Source organism: Emiliania huxleyi (genome assembly GCF_000372725.1).
Source record: "Emiliania huxleyi CCMP1516 unplaced genomic scaffold EMIHUscaffold_53, whole genome shotgun sequence".
NCBI classification, from domain to species: domain Eukaryota; phylum Haptophyta; order Isochrysidales; family Noelaerhabdaceae; genus Emiliania; species Emiliania huxleyi.
In genome coordinates, this window is record NW_005198017.1 from 417,519 (window position 1) to 433,948 (window position 16,430).

General features: G+C 67.0%; 6 protein-coding genes across 6 annotated transcripts in view; 4 read left to right on the plus strand and 2 right to left on the minus strand.

Annotated features, from left to right (window-relative positions):
• Positions 1–795: 795 nt before the first annotated feature.
• EMIHUDRAFT_212663 (hypothetical protein) lies at positions 796–1,463 on the plus strand (the record flags this gene model as incomplete). Its single annotated transcript, XM_005765921.1, has 2 exons — positions 796–1,293; positions 1,428–1,463. 2 exons carry the CDS (start codon positions 796–798, stop codon positions 1,461–1,463), a joined length of 534 nt encoding a protein of 177 aa, XP_005765978.1.
• Positions 1,464–4,209: 2,746 nt separating this feature from the next.
• EMIHUDRAFT_451984 (co-chaperone GrpE, mitochondrial) lies at positions 4,210–7,150 on the plus strand (the record flags this gene model as incomplete). The annotated part of the gene is made up of 8 exons (XM_005765922.1): positions 4,210–4,558; positions 4,630–4,707; positions 4,953–5,065; positions 5,133–5,238; positions 5,750–5,812; positions 5,962–6,279; positions 6,350–6,475; positions 6,863–7,150. The coding sequence occupies exons 1-8, from the start codon at positions 4,250–4,252 to the stop codon at positions 7,148–7,150; spliced, it is 1,401 nt and encodes a 466-aa protein (XP_005765979.1). The 5' UTR covers positions 4,210–4,249.
• A 313-nt stretch (positions 7,151–7,463) lies between these two features.
• EMIHUDRAFT_437118 (hypothetical protein) lies at positions 7,464–9,429 on the plus strand (the record flags this gene model as incomplete). The annotated part of the gene is made up of 4 exons (XM_005765923.1): positions 7,464–7,947; positions 8,015–8,049; positions 8,192–8,445; positions 9,347–9,429. A coding segment is annotated over one exon (178 nt), but the record flags the coding sequence as incomplete, so codon positions are not given.
• Positions 9,430–10,128: 699 nt separating this feature from the next.
• Positions 10,129–10,668, minus strand: EMIHUDRAFT_356989 (hypothetical protein). Its single transcript, XM_005765924.1, has one exon. The coding sequence runs from the start codon at positions 10,476–10,478 to the stop codon at positions 10,302–10,304; it is 177 nt and encodes a 58-aa protein (XP_005765981.1). The 5' UTR covers positions 10,479–10,668; the 3' UTR covers positions 10,129–10,301.
• A 1,146-nt stretch (positions 10,669–11,814) lies between these two features.
• Positions 11,815–12,531, plus strand: EMIHUDRAFT_103846 (hypothetical protein; the record flags this gene model as incomplete). Its single annotated transcript, XM_005765925.1, has 1 exon — positions 11,815–12,531. The coding sequence occupies one exon, from the start codon at positions 11,815–11,817 to the stop codon at positions 12,529–12,531; it is 717 nt and encodes a 238-aa protein (XP_005765982.1).
• Positions 12,532–14,983: 2,452 nt separating this feature from the next.
• EMIHUDRAFT_451985 (hypothetical protein) overlaps positions 14,984–16,430 on the minus strand; it is a 2,366-nt gene continuing 919 nt past the window's right edge. Inside the window, exons 3-8 of the mRNA XM_005765926.1 lie at positions 16,357–16,407; positions 15,911–15,973; positions 15,556–15,605; positions 15,400–15,438; positions 15,070–15,305; positions 14,984–15,044 (exon numbers count right to left, since the gene is read on the minus strand). Of these exons, the coding sequence (XP_005765983.1) occupies positions 15,119–15,305; positions 15,400–15,438; positions 15,556–15,605; positions 15,911–15,973; positions 16,357–16,407 (390 nt within the window). The 3' untranslated portion in view covers positions 14,984–15,044; positions 15,070–15,118. The remainder of the gene's footprint in view (positions 15,045–15,069; positions 15,306–15,399; positions 15,439–15,555; positions 15,606–15,910; positions 15,974–16,356; positions 16,408–16,430) is intronic.

Here is a 16,430-nt window from a genome sequence, read left to right on the forward strand (position 1 = left end):
CGCATCATGAGGCAGGGCGGCGCGGGAGCGGCGGACGTGGCAGAGGCGCTGGCGGGCGAGGCGCCTGTTACCTTTGCTGAGGGCGAGGCGGTCCTCGGAAACTTCAAGGGGATGGGTGACTGGGACGAGGCGGTGGTGGTGGGCGTCAAGCCGGGCGGCCTGTATGTGCTCGACTACACCGACGAAGGGCTGATCGAGGAGGACGTCCCCGCCTCGCGCATCATGAGGCAGGGCGGCGCGGGAGCGGCGGACGTGGCAGAGGCGCTGGCAGCCGCGCCGGCGCCCCCTGCCGCTGCCGGCGCTTCCTCGAACGATGGCCGCGCCGATGCAGCAGGCGGCAGCGCGGCGGGACGCGGCGGGGCGGGCGGCGGGGCGGGCGGCGCGAAGCCAGCGTCATCCGAGTCCGAGTCCGAGTCCGAGGAGGAGGAGAGCCCCGAGTTTCTGAAGAGCTCGGTGTGGCGCGGGCACCGCCCCGGCTACGTCTTCAAGCGGGGCGTCCTCTCGGGCGGCGAGGCTGCGCAGCGCCTAGACGCTGAATACGTGTTCATGTATCCCAACCAGCACTCGAGAGGACGCGTAGTCCTATCCGTCGTACTCATGCGGTGCTCTGAATACGCTGCACAGCACCGTATTCACGCCCTCATGTCGGCGTGTTCAGCACGTAGGCTGCGCTGGGCTACTTCAAGGACGTGCCGCTCCTCGAGAAGCACGAGGCGGAGGAGGCGGAGAGGAGGCAGCTCATCCTCTCGTGGTGAACTCGTGGTTAACTCGTGGTTCACTATTTAGGCGGAGAGGATGCAGCTCTCCGCGGCGCAGCTCTCCAACTGGCTGCTCGAGGCGCTGCCCGAGGCGCCGTCGGTGGACAAGGCCGACCGCTGCTTCCGCCTCTTCGACCTCAAGTCGCTGCGAGTCGGCTCGCTCGAGCAGTCTAGCTCCCCGCCGCTCTTCGGATCGCTCGCCGAGTGGTTCGACGCGCAGCGCGCGCTCTACGCGACCAAGGTGCCGTCGGAGGCGGTGCAGGTGCTGCTGCGCGTCTTCCTCGAGCCGCAGCAGGCGCTGCGCCTCGGGCTGCACCACGCCTCCTTCTCCATCGACTGGATGAGCGTCAGCGAGGAGGCGGCCGCCGAGCCCATCTCGGGCGCGCTGCTCCGCCGGCTCGGGATGGCGTCGCGCCGGCCCCGCCGCATGCTCCTGGTCGTCATGTACAAGGCGGAGCGCTCGCGCATCACGCAGGTGTGGGCGGAGATGGACCGCGAGGGCCTCGCCCTCAAGAAGGGCGCGCAGCTCGACGACGTGCTCGTCTCGGACTGCTTCGACCGCGCGCTCAACGCCGCGCGCCGCGCCGGCGCGACGGGCGAGCTCAACCCGATCTTCACCAACTATCACTCGGTTCCAGTGATCGGGTGAAACACGAGGTTGCCCCATAGCCTCTACCTCTATTACGTATTAGTCGCCTTTGCTGAGATCTGAGGTTTTCATTTTTTACATGTGCATGTGGGATAAGCAACACACCAAACAACAAATCAAACACTCCGTCACTTCACTTGGGCCCTGGAGCCCTGGGCGTGGCACGACTACAGAGAGCGAGATGAGCCGAGTCATGAGACCAGACTCCACTCTATCCAGATAGATCGCACGAGAGGGTACGCAGCCCTTGGGGCGAAGCGCCGCAGCGGATGCCGCGGCGCCGCACACCTCGCAGAGCGGGCAGAGGCGTGCGGCGCGGCGCGGCTGCTGCGTGGACCGCGTCGATCGCGGGCGCCCGCTGCCCTGGTCAGGCGGCGACGCCGACGACCGACTCGTCGGAGCCGGACCACCGGCAGTAGAGCTCGGGCTTTGACATTTCAAGCTGGCCAAGCCACTCGGTGTGCCTCTTCCGACAGTGCTTGCGGACGGCATCCGTCGAGGCATAAAACTTGCCGCAACCTGTGCGGCGATGGCGGGTCGGAGAGGCGGGTGTGGGTGGCGGAGCGAGGGGGCGGCGGCGGCGGGTGAGGCGGCGCGGGCTGCGCGGCGACGGACAGGCAGGAGACGGGCGCGCGGCGGCAGTGACGAGGGGGGAGTCGAGAGGACTTTCAGAGGGCGGAGCGCACCCGGATACCGGCACTGGAAGCGCGAGCTGTCGCGCCTGCAAGCAGGTTCCGAGAAGGCTACGAGAAGGCTCCGAGAAGGTTCTCGTGCACGAGAGGAGCGAGGGGGGCGGGTCGCCTCTGCACCCGCGGCGCCTTGGCGGGCGGCGCCTCGCCGTCGCAAGCCTCCGCCGATCGCCGAGCCTCGGCCGCCCGCCCGGAGCTCTTCCGCGAACGCTTGCCGCCGCCCTCGAGCGTGTCGCCGCGGCGGCGCTTCGCCCCCGTCTCAAATCTGTCTGCAGCCGGCGGTGGCGAGGCGAGGGCAGACGGCTGTAGCTTGAGGTACTTGCGCTGCACGCACGCCTCCTTGTCGCCGTCCGCGTACTGGGGGAGGGGACGGCGGAGGCGAGGGTGGGAGAGGACAAGGGAGGGGGGGGGTGCGGGACTAGGTGCGTCGTAGCGGTGTGTCTCTCGCCTCGACCGCAAACGTGCCGTCCCGGTTGGCGCGGGTGACGACCCCGTCGAACCAGCGCGTGCCGGCCGGGCCGTGCGCGGAGGCGCCGAAGCGGGCCTTGACCGAGGAGCCCACCGCCACCTCGTCGGAGGCGGACGGCTCCGGAGCGCTCGCGGCCAGCGCCAGGTTCGCCGCCAGCGGCGCCGTCGGCTGTGCCGCTGGCTGTGCGTCGATGTAGTCCCACTCCCAGTCCTCGGCCTCCAGCAAGTGGCGCTGCGTTTCGCCGTCGTCGTACCGGACCGTCTGCCCGTCTGCAGCAGAGCTGCTGACCACGCGCCCTCTGAACCAGCGCTCCTCAGCGGGCCAATAGACGCGAATCCGCCGGCCCGGCAGCGGCGGCGGCGGCTCCACGCCGTCCCCCTCGCCGCGCTTGACCGCCGGCACCGGCTCCGATCCCGGTGGCGCCACCGCCACCGGCCTCGGCAGCGTGCCGGCAGCCGCGAGCCCACTCCTCGTGCCGGCAACCGCCAAAGCCCGCCCGCCCGCGCCCTTTGCCCGCGGCGCCTCTCTCGCCTTGGCCGACGGGACGCGCACCCGCCGCTTCCTGGAGCCGGCGGCGCCCTCTCCATCGAGCTCTGCGGCCGCCTCCGCCTCCGCCTCCTCCGCCGGCGCCGCCCTCGACACCACCACGTCCACCTCGACCGCCGAGTCCTCGCCGCCCGAGCCCTCGCCGCCCGCGGCTGAGCGGTCTCCCTCGGCCACCGCCGCTGCCGCTGCCGCCACAACCACGAGCGGAGGCGGTGAGGACTCGGCGTTTGCTCCGGCTCGGCATTTGCTCCGGCGCGCCGCCGCCGCAGCGGCAGCCGAGCGGGCGGCCGCCGCCGCCGCGGCAGCCGAGCGGGCGGCCTCGGCCGCCGCGGCGACGGTGCGGTGCGCCTCTCCGGCCGGGCTGACATACAGCCACGCCGCCGCCTCGAGGGAGGCGGGGTCGCACCTCTCCCGAATGCGCCACCCGGCGGCGTGCGCGCCCGCCCAGAGCTGCTCGTCAACCAGCTCAACCAGCTCTCCGCCAGGCAAGCGAGTCCAGACGCCGGCCCGTGGCGGCCTGAACAACTCGCCGCGCTGTGGAAAGGTCCAGACGCCGGATTTGATGCTTGACGCGGCGGCCCAAACACTGGTCGTCGGCCCGCTCGCCGGCCCGCTCGCCCACGCATCAGCGTCCCCGGCCTCGCGTGCAGCCGCCACCAGGGCCGAGAGGGGGGAGTGGACGGCACTGGGTTTGGCCACGGTCGACGCTAGAGGCTGCGCCGGCTCGGCCTCACGCTCCGCCGGCGGCTCGGCCTCACGCTCCGCTGCAGCCCAAGCCTCAGTCCAAGCCTCACGTGCCTCAGGCCAAGCCTCACGTTCCGCTGCAGCCCACCAAGCCAACGCCGCCAGTCCTGGAGAGGGCGCGTGGCGGGATTTGACGGGCGTGTTGAGGACGGCTTGAAGCGCCGCGTGCTCCGAGAGCAAATCGAGCCAATTTGCTTCCATGTGGCGGACCGTTTTGCAGATACTGTCTGATCGCCAGCTTGTGGGCAAGCCTGCTAGCTAGCTGGCAGAGGCCCAAGGCGGGAGAGGTTGTTCCGGTCACTTGTCAGCCGGTGAACTCATTTTTCTTTTTTCTTCTGCTGCTGCTGCCCGGCTCGCCAAACCGAGTGGGAGTGGTGTGACTGCTCCCAGTGCAATGGGTGCCGCCTCCTCCTCCCCGACGCCTCCGTCGTCTGCCGACGCGGACGCGGCAGCAAGCGCTGCCGCGATACGCCGCCGCGCCTCGGCGCGCATCCAGGAGGAGCGCCGCCGCTCGGAGGACATGGAGCGCCGAGTGTGGGGCCTCTTGGCAGACAAAGAGGATCTCGAGGCGGAGAAAAGGCGGCTGATGCAGGGTGGCGCCGCAGCGGCCGTGGCGGCGGCCGCGCTCGGCGCCGGAGCGCTCGCGTTGCTGCAGCGCCGCCACGCGTCTGCGATGGCCGCCCTGCGCATCGCCGCGACCGAGGCGGGCAGACGCCCGAGACGCTCTTGCACTCGCGCGCCTCGACACGGCCCTCGTCCTCCCGCCGCTCGCAGGCGCAGCAGCGGCACACCTCGGAGCTCGAGCGGATGCGGCGGTTCGGCGCGGAGCCTCTCGCCCGCTCGCTCGTGCCGGTGACATTGCAGGACACTTCCGAGACACTTCCGAGGCACTTTCCGAGGCGCTTCCCGACACCACCTCCCCACAACCACCTTCCCGACCCTCTCAGCGCCTTCTTCCAGACGCCTCCTAGCGTCCCGGCTCGGTCAAGGACACCGGATCCGGAAGGTCCAGGTCCCTCCCCCACCAACTGCCGTCCGTCCCGCACCCGAGTTTTAGCCATACCATTGTTCTGTGTGTCGCGCCTGTGCCGCGCCAGGTGTGCGACAACCTGCAAGCGCTCTGCGGCTCGCTCGAGGGCAGCGAGGTGCCGGCCGCGCTGCTCGAGGGGGCGGTGCTCACGCGCGAGAGCATGCAGGCCGCGCTGGAGAGGCGTTGAGAGAGGGAGGCGCGACACGGGCGGCAAAAACGCCTCTTCACAGCGGCGAGCCGTGAACAGGCACGGCGTAGAGCGGCATGACCCGCCCGCGGGCGCCAGGTTCGACCCGTCGCTGCACGAGGCGATGTTCACCGCGCCGCTCTCCGACGGTGCCGCGCCGGGGACGGTGAGACGGAGCCGAGACGCAGCCGAGACGCAGCCGAGACGGAGCCGAGATGCAGCCGAGATGCAGCCGAGACGGAGCCGAGATCTAGCCGACGGCGCTGGCGAGGAGGAGGAGGGGTCTGAGGAGGAGGCGTGTAAGCCGCCGCCTCCCTAGCGAGCGGTGAGGAGAGGGCTTCGCCGGGCCGGCCGGCAGAGATTGAGCCGTTGAGCCGGCCCCTCGCCCACCACTCTCCATTCACACTCGCCACCAGCTCCAAGGGGGCATTGTCGAAGGGGATGTCTTCCCCGGTCCATGAGGTGATGGCCATCCCCTTATTCCGGCTTGAGCAGATCCGTTGCGCTGTCCAGTGTGGTCTTGTGTGGTCTTGAGCCGTTGAGCCGGCCCCTCGTCCACGGCGGGAGATGTGGGGAGATATGGGGAGATGTGGGGAGATATCAGCTCGCGCACGTTCCTCTGCCACACATCCATGCGGTACTCCTGCTCCACGAGCGCGATCGGCACGCCCGGGCAGGTGTCGTCCGTCTTTCGGCCCGGCTACACGCTGCACGGGAGCCACATTCTACGCGCGGCGCAGGTCGGCTTGCACATGCACACAGTACTTACAGTACACACGTACAGACATTGCATACACACACTCTACGCGCGGCGCAGGGCGTTAGGCGAGGACGCGTCCATGACACATCGCAGACATGTCCCGGACATGTCCCTCTACGCGCGGCGCAGGTCGGCGTCTTCGTGGGCGAGGCGCAGCAGCAGCCGCCGCCAGACGCGGACGCGGAGGGGGAGGGGGAGGCCGCGGCGGCCGCGGCGGCCGCGGCGGCGGGTGGCGCAGGCGCGGCCGAGGCGCCCCCGTCGGCTCACGCGACCAAGTACTGCGACCGGCGCACGAAGTACTGCGACCGCGGCGGGGACGAGTTCGACCGCATGGTAGAGGAGATGGCTCGCCGGCGCAAGGCGGTGCCGGTGCCGCCCTCTTCCGAGGCGGCGCCGCCGGAGGCAGCGCCCGCACGCCCTTCTGGGCAGGGCCCTTCCGACGAGCAGGCGCGCGCGCGCCATCGAGGGCGGCGCTCTCTCGGACGCCTCCGGGAGCCGCCTCGGAGCTTTCTCATAGGCTCGCGGGCGCGCCATCGAGGGGGCTCTCTCCAGCCTCAGCATCCCCCACCTCGAGGGGCGAGGCGCGGGCAGGGAGGGGAGCGGCGCCGAGGCGGAGGCGCTTGCGGCGGCCGCAGCCGAGGAGGTGCGCGCTGGGGTCGAGACGGACCGAGTAGGGGCCTGGCAAGGGCGGGTTGGCACCGCTGCCCCCCCAACCCCCTCCCCCCCTCCCTCCCCTCCCCTCCCTCGCCAGGCGCCCCGCGCCTCGCTCCGGCCAGACCAGCTCCACGAGCTTCTTGTCCTGCACGTGCGCCGCTCCGCCAGCCCCTCTTGCCCCTCCTCCACCCCTCCCCCACCCATCCACCGCCCTCCACTTCCCTCCACTTCCCTCCACCGCCCTCCCCCACCCCTCCACCGCCCTCCACCGCCCTCCACTTCCCTCCACTTCCCTCCACTTCCCTCCACCGCCCACCCACCGCCCTCCACCGCCCTCCACTTCCCTCCACGAAAGCAGGCGCGCCGCCCGGCACAGTGGGGCGCTGCGGCGCTGGCCGCGCGCTTCGGCGTGGGCGAGGAGGCGGTGGCCGACACACTCAGGCGCCCCCGGCCCGCCTCTCCCTGCCCACGGCGACGCTTGTGGCCACCGAGCAGGGGCTGGGGGAGAGCCCGCCCCTCCCGATCGCACGGCATCGCCGCCGCCCGCAGGCATTGCGCCGCCTACCGCGTCGTGGACGCGTCTGAGGAGGACTCGTGGATGGGGGTGGCGGTGCCCATCCTTCCCGACGACGCCGACGCCGACGCCGACGCCGACGCGCCGTGACGCCACCCCCGGGCCCCGCGAGCGTTTGTCCGGAGGGCCCCCGCTGACGCCATCGTGCATCGGACTCCGCCGATTGTTTGTCAGCTCAGAGACCTACGGTCCGGATCGTAGACCGTCCACACGGATCGCACGCAGTGGCTCCGTGCCGCGCGCCGGAGTACAGGAACAGGTCTAACACCTACGGACTCGGGCACGTGGGACGTGGACCTGCAAGTCATGTAAGGTAAGGTAAGGTAAGGAAAAGGGGAAGGACCCTGAGTTGAACACAGGGGTCTTGTGCGCCAAGCCCTCCTGCTCGGCTCCAGCGAGTAGACAAGTGTTACCATCAACAGAGGAGACGGATACTGTATGACCTCAGGGCGGATGTAACCAAGCGCTGTGGTAGCGTTCTAGCGAAAACTAGCGTGGTTTTACCTCACACCCATGGTCTCACAGTGTGCCGGCAGTCGCCGCGCAGTGTCGCTCACACAAGCCGCAGCACAAGTGACTGAGGGCCAGTGAGGGCGAGCCCATCGCTGTGACAGCTGTGGCAGCCGCACAATAGGCTGTGCCAACTGCGCAGAGCGTGTGAGCAGCAGAGGAGCTTCACTCCAGGCTTCAGGCGCAAAGAGCTGCATGCCACCGAAGGCGCTGTCGAGGTTCGCCGAGCGTGGCGCAGGTTGGAGGACACCGTCACCGACGAGCGCGTTGGACCTTTCACTCCGGACAAAGACAGTGGCACGCACACGAGCTGCGGTCGTGTGGCCGTCATAGCGGCGAGGCGCGGGACCGTCTGTGGCTAGGTGGTCGCGTCCTCCGATTTCCGTCAACTCATGTGCTTAGTAGCCCCGGGACGGGGGGGGGGCGGGCCTCACCCGGGACTCACCCCGAGACCCCACCCCGGGACGCGCCGGCTGCGGGTGAGGCCCCACCCCCGGGGCAGTGAGGGGCAGGGGCGGGGCGGAGCTCCTCAGAGTGAGGCGCCCCGGGTGCCCCCCCACCCCCCACCCCGCCCCCCGGGCACCCGACCCGCCCTCAGCTCTCAGCTCCCCACCACGCAAGGACCAAGGTGCAGCGGACCGACCTGGTGGGCAAGCGGATGATGAAGACCTTTGGCGGCCATGGCACCTTCGTCGGAGATATCGTCTCTTACGACCCGGAGACGGGATGTTACCAGCAGGTCACCTATGAGGACGGCGACAAGGAGGGCCTCTCGCGAGCCTCTGTCCAGGCTGGCGTGCGGCGATTCCAGGCCCAGGCAAAGTGATGCGATCCGTCTCGCCGAGGCGCGCTTTTAGATGTTAGAGACTTTGTGCGTTTGGTAGGGTGCCCACAGGGCCCAAAAAAAGAAAGGAAAAAGAAATGGGCCACCCCCGATATCGCAGCACTTCGTGTTGGCCAGTCGAGAAATTGAGAGTGTGACTAGGAGGGTGGGACGCTGGGGATTCTCAAAGGTATACCCTTGGAGTGCAGCGGCCGCCGGCGGCCGTACCGCCCGCCAGCCGGCGCAGCAGCGGCCAGCGCAGCGGCCGCCGGCGCAGCAGCCAGAGCAGCCGGTGCGCGCCTTGCGAGCGAGTACTGCCGCCCGGCAGCCTTGAGGCGGCCGGGCGGCAGTACTCGTTCGAACTTTGCGAGCCGTGCGCGCGCCGAGGCGCCCGCGGCGCGCGCCCGCCCGGCTGCCAGTAGGAGGCGGCGCAATATGGCCTATAGTACAGCCCTTGAGGAGGAGGAAGAGGCTGGCTGGCAGTGCTGTATGCCGCCGGGGGCAGTTTTTGGGTGCTGTCCCCATCCCAGGGGGCTGCAGAAGGCGTCCGCAGCCGGGACAACCCGCCCCCCCAGCCGAGGCCGGTCGAAGCCCACTTGAGTGCAGCCATGAGGAGTCCTCTTGGTGCTCCTGGCGGCCGTTGGAATGGCGAGCGCGCGCCGATGGGGGGGGGGGGGGGTCTTGCTTGCTCCACACCGAGCGCCATCGGTCCGGACCGGTGCGCTCACCGAGGGGTGGCCTGCACAAGGTCTGAGCCGCGGGCGCTCGGCGCCAAGTGCAGTGTCACGCTCGCGCTGGAGCGGGACACAATGGGAAACCCTCGTTTCCTATTCACTCGGTCCCCCAACGGAAGAGGCCTCGCTCCTATTGGAACTGGCCAACATCAGATTTGCCTCGTGCGTCCCTTTTTGAGTCGGAAAGCTATTTTCTTTTGGGTCCTGTGGGCACCCTACGTTTGGAGCAGTGCGGACTGTCTGTGCAGAGCAGAGTGCTGGGGTCTCACCCGTTTAGTTGATTTGTAGTATTGTTCTGTGTGAGGGGTGGTGCCGCACAGGCCGCTCTCCCTCGCCTCGGCGGTGTGCGGGTGGTGCCGCGGCGTGGCGCGGGCCGGGGGCGCGCGGTAGGCGTACGGACGGGGCCGCGTGCGCGTGGCCCGCCCGTGGTGCCCCTGGCTGGGTCGCGCATCGCGAGTGAGGCCCCGGGGTGGGGCAGGTGAGGGAGGGGGCGGGGATGGCCGGGCCCCGGTGAGCCCCGGGTGAGGCCCGACCCCCCCCCGTCCCGGGGCTACTGTGATCCGCACATCACGGTCCTTCCCCCGTAATGGCTAATGCGTAAACTTCTCCACACACACACATGAAGGTGGTGGGGCAAGGGGGGGCACCCTCGCGCGTCTCTCCACGTCTAAAAAACGACAGGTCACAGGAGCCCCACGGCATTATCCATTAAAAGAAAAAGTGCAAAGCCCAGTGCGCGCGTGGGTGAGCGCGGTGAGCGGTGTGTGTAGCGACTAGCGTGTGTGTGTGTGATGTGACCGAGGACTCACGTGACTCGGCTTACAAGGGCGTGGCGGACTACTGACCGCCGTCGCCCGCAGGCACGCGAGGGGTGGTTCCCGCGTTCCCCGGACCCCGCGCGCCTCGCGAGAGCCACCACTAAGCCACCACTAAGCCACCACTAAGCCACCACTAAGCCACGCCAAGCACCTCAAGCTCATGCAACGCTTTTTCTTTTATTTCCCTTTTTCGCTGCCCACCAGCAGGGCGGCCCGCCGAACCAGTACCGTCAACTTGGCTCCGCGGTCCGTGTGCACTACGCTGCGGCAACACTCCAACTCCTTGCCGCTGACAGGTCCACGACATGCAATAGAACGACTGCAGCTGAAGTTGCTCGGTGCGCCTTCAACAGGCTTCAACAGGAACCGCCATATCTTTCAAGCATTTCGGGTGACATGGCTGGCGGCGGGTGGCAAGGCAGCGGCTCAGCAACGCGGCTGCAGGTGACACAGGGGTACTTGCGCAGCTTGCCGCCGCCGCAGCAGGCGTATTGATAGTATGCGAGGGTGCCGCGCTCGTCGTCGATGAGCATCATCTCGCCAAGTTGGACTGGTGACTGTTCCCCGTGCTTTCCGTCGCCGCTTCTCGCATAATAGATGTTGTCGTGGAAGTCGCCCAAAACGCAGCAGCCACACCCGGGCACCGGCAAGAGCATCGGGACCGGCAGGCACGTCGGAAAGCAGTAGCAATCGTCGCAGTAAGTTAATTCCCCTTCATCCGGGAAGAATGGGAAGAAGTTGTACGTGCACGCGACAGGGATCTGACATCGGCCGAGCTTGACGCAGAAGAAGCCCCTGAGGCGGATGTCCGTTTCACGCTTGAAGTTGTCAAGCCCGTTGGCATACGGTTTGGCCTGCTGCTGTCCGTGGAGGGTGCCGCCGCGCCTCACGATCTCCACAAGGGCCGCTCGGTCGATAGTATTCGGCGTCGGCGCCTTCACCGCGGCGTCACCACCCATGTAGGGCAGTTGTTGTTGTAGGCGCTCCTGCGCAACGCAGGCAGAAGAATTGAAAGGCGGCAAAAACACCACCATATTACATATTATATTCACACCTCATAAATTGAGTGCGTGGGTCGAGAGTTAAGGTTCCCCATGCCAGTTTCGGGGGCAAACCCTGCCCGCCCCCTAGGACCCCGGGTAAGGCCCAGGTGTGGCCTAGCCCTAGGGTAGGTATCAGTCAGAAGGGACCAACCAAGAGGAGTCCAGTCTGAGCCATAGAGCCCATGTCTTCGCCCCCAAGGTCGCGTTCAAATGCCCGGAACGGCCGTTACAGTGGTGTCCGCTGTCCGGCCGGCGCGATCACCGAGCTGTGACGCTCAGGGAAGCCCGATGAGGTGCTGGTTTCTTTGGCCAGGGCTGGCCTTCCCCCCAGGCTGGATCAGCTGAGCAAGGTTTGGGGAGAATCCTATAGACAGATCTTCAGTTTTTTTGACGGATGCCCGAAAATGGGCAAAAACGGGTGAATGAATGAGTGGAGCGCCATGCGGCAGTGCGGACACTATGTGCGCGAATTTAACGCCATTTCGATTCCGTGGTTTTGGCACTGTCTACCAACTTTGGTACAAATTGACTTGGTCTCACAGCTGAGCCCTGCGCTGCGCTGCCTCCATTCTGAAGTAATAGGACGACGATTACCTCATCAGACTTTTCGGGGTCGGGACCGCTCGGGACCGCTCGGACACTTTCGAACATTGCTACTCCGTTGTGACCGTGCATGCATCCAGGAGTGCCAGAGACCCTTAGACACCATTGGGAGGCTAGCAGCGTGTTTCTTGTAATGACCATCATCCTGAAAGTAATAGGACGCGCTGGAGGTCATCAGACTTTTCGGCGCGAGTTTGGGGCTGCACACTCGCACACTCAACCAATGGTCCAACTAGCCAGGCGCGGGTCGCGTCGTTCGAGCCTCGCTTGGCTCACCGGATCGCTCCTGCCCGGAGGCCCGCCGCCGGCCGCGACGACTGGTCCTGACCCGGACGACCCGGACGAATCCTGCCCCGTGTGCCTCGAGCCGCTGCAGACCAGCGCGCGATTGCAGCGACCCCGCGACTTTGCCTGCTCGCACGCCGTGTGCGAGTCGTGCTCTGTTCAGCTGGCTCGGAGAGCCCTCCCGTGCCCGCTCTGCCGCGCCAGCCGCCTTGACGGCGGGAAATGCGCCCAGCGGACGCTCCCGTACTCGTCCAACGTCGGCAAGCTTCTCTTCCTCGCCGTAACGCCCGACGTGCCGCTCGCCGACCGGCGCGCGATGCTGTCCGCGCTGGCCGAGTCCTCTGCCGCACCCACCGACGACGTGCTGAGGAGGCTTAACGCGCGGATCGCCGCCGCGGTCTCACGCATCCCGAACCGCTCTCCGTCGGTCGCGGTGCTGCCGAGCGACGCGTGCTGCTGGCGCGTGCTGGGCCTGCTCGCCGGCGTCGACTTCTTCTCTCCCTCGGGCGCTGCCGCGAACCAGGCGTCGCTCTCGGAGGAGCAGCAGGTCAGCCTGGCAGCCGCAACCTTCACGGCGATGGAGGGCGGCGCGACGGAGGTCTGGCTCGAGGCGCTCGCGCGCGCCTCGGCCTCTGTGTCGGCGGCTGCGGCATGAGGGGAAGGGGGGAGGGGGGGAGGGGGGGGGGGGGGAGTGAGCTCATGTCCATTGTGTGTGCATCCTCCAACGTGTGCCGCGAGCCACGTGCCGCGTAATGAGCGAGCGCAACTCTGCAGGCAGCAGGGGCACAGTCCACAAATATGTACAAACTACAATTATGTAACTGTAATAAGAGTACAGAGTGCTCACTACTAGGAGATCATGGTTTAAAAAGGAGCAACTCCCCGCCCGCACGCACAGCAACGACAATCCGAGAACTCACTCTTTTTTACTCTCCGACGACAGTCCCCCTGGGCCCGTCCACAAGCACAACGAAACTCTTGCTCAACTCTCTCAAAACACAACAACCCCCTCTAGCTCTAGCTCGGCCCAGAGAGGGCCGGGTAGGAGGGGTCTAGGTTACCTCTACCTCTGAGGGCCTGCGCAAACCTCTTACCTTTACCTCTGCTCTGGGCAGCCGTGGGCCCTTTGCCTCTACCTCTGAAGTAGCCGTGATTTACCTCTGTGCGTGATCTCGAGTGGGGGATCTCGAGTGATCTCGAGTGATCTCGATGTGATCTCGATACTAAAAAGTTAACGATAGCGAGCATCTGCGATTTTCACTCGCCGGCCCACGCCGGCTCGTGGAGAAGGAAAAATAAAATGCGCTGACGCACGAGTGTTTCTGAGATCAGCTTAGGTGAGTGGCAGACATTTCAAAAAATGGGCGCCGCCAGGCGCCCCGCGCTGCGTGCCCACCATGGCGGTTGGGCGCGCAGCGAGGAAAATTTTGATGTCGACAGCGTTTTCTGAACTGTCTGCGTCAATGCAGCAACCCATCGAGCGCGTCACTATGACCTGACCCCTCTGATAACCGACGCCGTCTACCGGGGACGGACGGGCGGGGAAGGACCCTGAGTTGCACAGGGGTTGTGCGCCAGGCCCTCCAGCGAGTAGACAAGTCTTGTCATCAACAGAGTAGGAGGATCTGACCTCGGGGCCGATGTGACCAAGCGCCGGTAGCGTGGTTTTACCTGACACCCACATGGTCTCACAGACAGTGTGCCGGCAGTGCCGAGCAGTGTCGCTCACACAAGCTGCAGCACAAGTGACGGCCACGCAAAAAGAAAACACGTGCGGGGCTCAGGATTAAGGATAGGGCATCGCAACTCACCTCACTTGAGCACTTGAGCACTTGATATAGGGTCGATTCCGCATGGTACGGCTACGGGACCCATAAGCACTTACGAGCCGTCAACCCTCCGTCCAACATTCTGCTCCGCTAAAATACATTTTTAGTGGTTAGTGCGCAAGGTGAAGATGCGGGTCTTTCACGCCATTCGCAGTTTGGGCAAGCGTCCCCAAAGCTCCCGAGGCTGCTGCCAGCCAGCACGGAGAGCATGAGCGATCTCGCTTGCCTTCCGCTCGTAAGTATCAGCTGCGTGTCCTGCATCTGGTACTCTCCCACCTGGAAGAGGTGCTGCACGGCTTCGTCGTCGCGTCGCGAAGCTCGGCCATCGTCCGCCGGCTCGCCACCTCGCTCGCCCTCTCGCTCGCCGCCCGCTGCGCCGCCTCACTCTGCCCGTGCGACGCGCACTCCCGCGCCGCCTGAGGCGGCCCGCCACCCGGCCGGCGGCTCCTGCCGCGTCCTTCATCCCGCCGCCGCCGCCGTCGAACAGCGACATCACCTGGTTGGTCAGGAGGTCACCAGCCGCCAGGGTACTGCCTCGCGTCGTCCGGCATCACCGGCCAGATCTCGCGCCAGACGTGGTTCTTCATGTGCTGCAGCGCGACGTAGACCGTGTTCTCGCCGCGACCGTGCGCACCGTCGGCTCCTCGTCCCGCGCGTCGCCCCGCTCGGTCGCTTCGCGTGCCACCGGCTCGCCCTCGGCGCGGTAATTCGCGTCGTCGCCAGCCACTTGCCGAAGCGGATCGTCCCCACTGCATCGTTGGGTGCAGACCGAGGGCCGTCCGCTGCATCGGCACGCTCTTCCCCGCCGCGGCCTGCGTCGCCAGGAACTCGCGCAGCCGAGGCGCACGCGCCGAAGCTGCACCGACAGCGCCGGCCCGTGGGGCGCTAGCATCGGCCGCCCATCGCCGCGCGCGGCCTCCTCCTGCTGCTCGTCATCCTCCGCCTCGAGGGCGTCCGCCAGCGCGCTGCGCCGCACACCCCGCCGCACAGGAGGCGGCGCCGGCCGCACCTCGGGCGCCGCTCGGCGTCGCCCGCGGCACGGGCGCCCTGCTCGCCGTCCGAGCGTTGACTCGCCACTCCACGACCTCCACAACCCTCCACGACCCTCCACAACCCACTCTCGCTGCCCCAAACCTAAATCCTCTCTCTACGGCTTAGCATTCCCGTAGAGCTAGAGGTGGGCAGGTGCGTGCTGGTTTATATTTACGTACTGCTGACACTCTGCGTAGGATGGGGCGGTGACCGGCGTGTTTCTGTTACTACGTACGATTTAAATACTGATCGGCTAGGGGCCAGGGCACGCTCCTTACTCAATACTACACATAACCATTCGACTTTTCTCATTGACAGATATATCAGATTATCTCATATCGATCTCTCGGGGGTGCGTGGTCACACTCGAACCTCACCAGATCAGTTCACCAACCGCAACCCACGCTCAGCTGCAAAACCGCGCGGGCGCGCCACCTTCGACGCGCGCATCCGCCCTTGCATGCGCATGCTCTCCGAGCGCAGCATGCGGAAGGCGCGCGAGGTGGGGCGCTGCCGCAGCATCCACTCCATCTCCTCTTGCGTCCGCGGCAGCGTCCGGCCCGCAAGCCTACCGCGGGGGGAGGGGGCTGTCAAGTAGCAGCAAAGGAGAGTGACGCCAGAGGAGGGGGTGCTGGTGCGGCATCTTGGGGGGGTGGCCGCGCCTCTCGCGTCGCAAAAACTCGTGCTGGATGAGCGACCACCTATTCGCACCGCGCAGTGCGTGGAGAGACGCGGGGCGCGCAGTCGCTCGGGGACGGGGCCGGCCACCCGGACTGCAATCTCGGCTCATCTCGGCTAGTCTCGGCTAGTCTCGGCACTCGAACTGCATGAGGACCGACTTGATCGGAGCGTCGCTCGAGAGGCCGACCTAGCGACAAGCTCGGCGGGTCTCGGCTTGTTCGACCTCCCCGGAGCACCGCGCCGCTCGAGGAGCACCGCGTGAACAGGGGTGTGTGAACAGGGGGGTGTGAACAGGGGGGTGTGAACAGGGGGGTGTGAACAGGGTGTGTGTGAACAGGAGGAGAAATGAACAGGGGGGTGTGAACAGGGGGGTGTGAACAGGGGGGGGTGTGAACAGAGGGGGCGTGAAGGGATGTGCGAGAGACGGCGGGGTGTGGGTGCGGTGCGGGGGAGGGGGCGGGGGAGGGGGCTGGGGAGGGGGCGGGGGCTTGCCTGCCCGACGATGCGCTCCTTGGCGGCGCGCGAGGCCTTGACGAGCACGAGCGGGTTGCGCGCCTGCGAGTCGGGCGCAGAGGCGGGGCAGGGGAGTCCTCGCCACGGTAGAGCGGACAAGGGGGGGCGTCGCCTTACTCTGATGGAGGCGCGTCTCGAGGGAAGAGTGCGCGAGGTGTCGTCCAGCCGGTGCCTCTCTCTCTCTCTCTCCCTGTCCCTCTCTCTCTCCCTGTCCCTGTCCCTCTCCCTCTCTCTCTCTCTCTCTCTCTCTCTCTCTCTCTCTCTCTCTCTCGCTCTCTCTCTCTCCTCTCTCTCGGTGTCTCTGCGCGCAGACGTCTGGTGGACGGCCTCTGCGGGCCAGACCTCTGCGGGAGTCATCGCGCGTGTCCATATGGGGGAGAGATGGGGGAGAGATGGGGGAGAGATGGGGGAGAGATGGGAAGAGCCTCCGCGGGTGTCATCGCGTCGAGGATGGCGAGCGAGGTGCGGAGCTCCGCCTAGTGGCGGGTAGTGAGCTGGG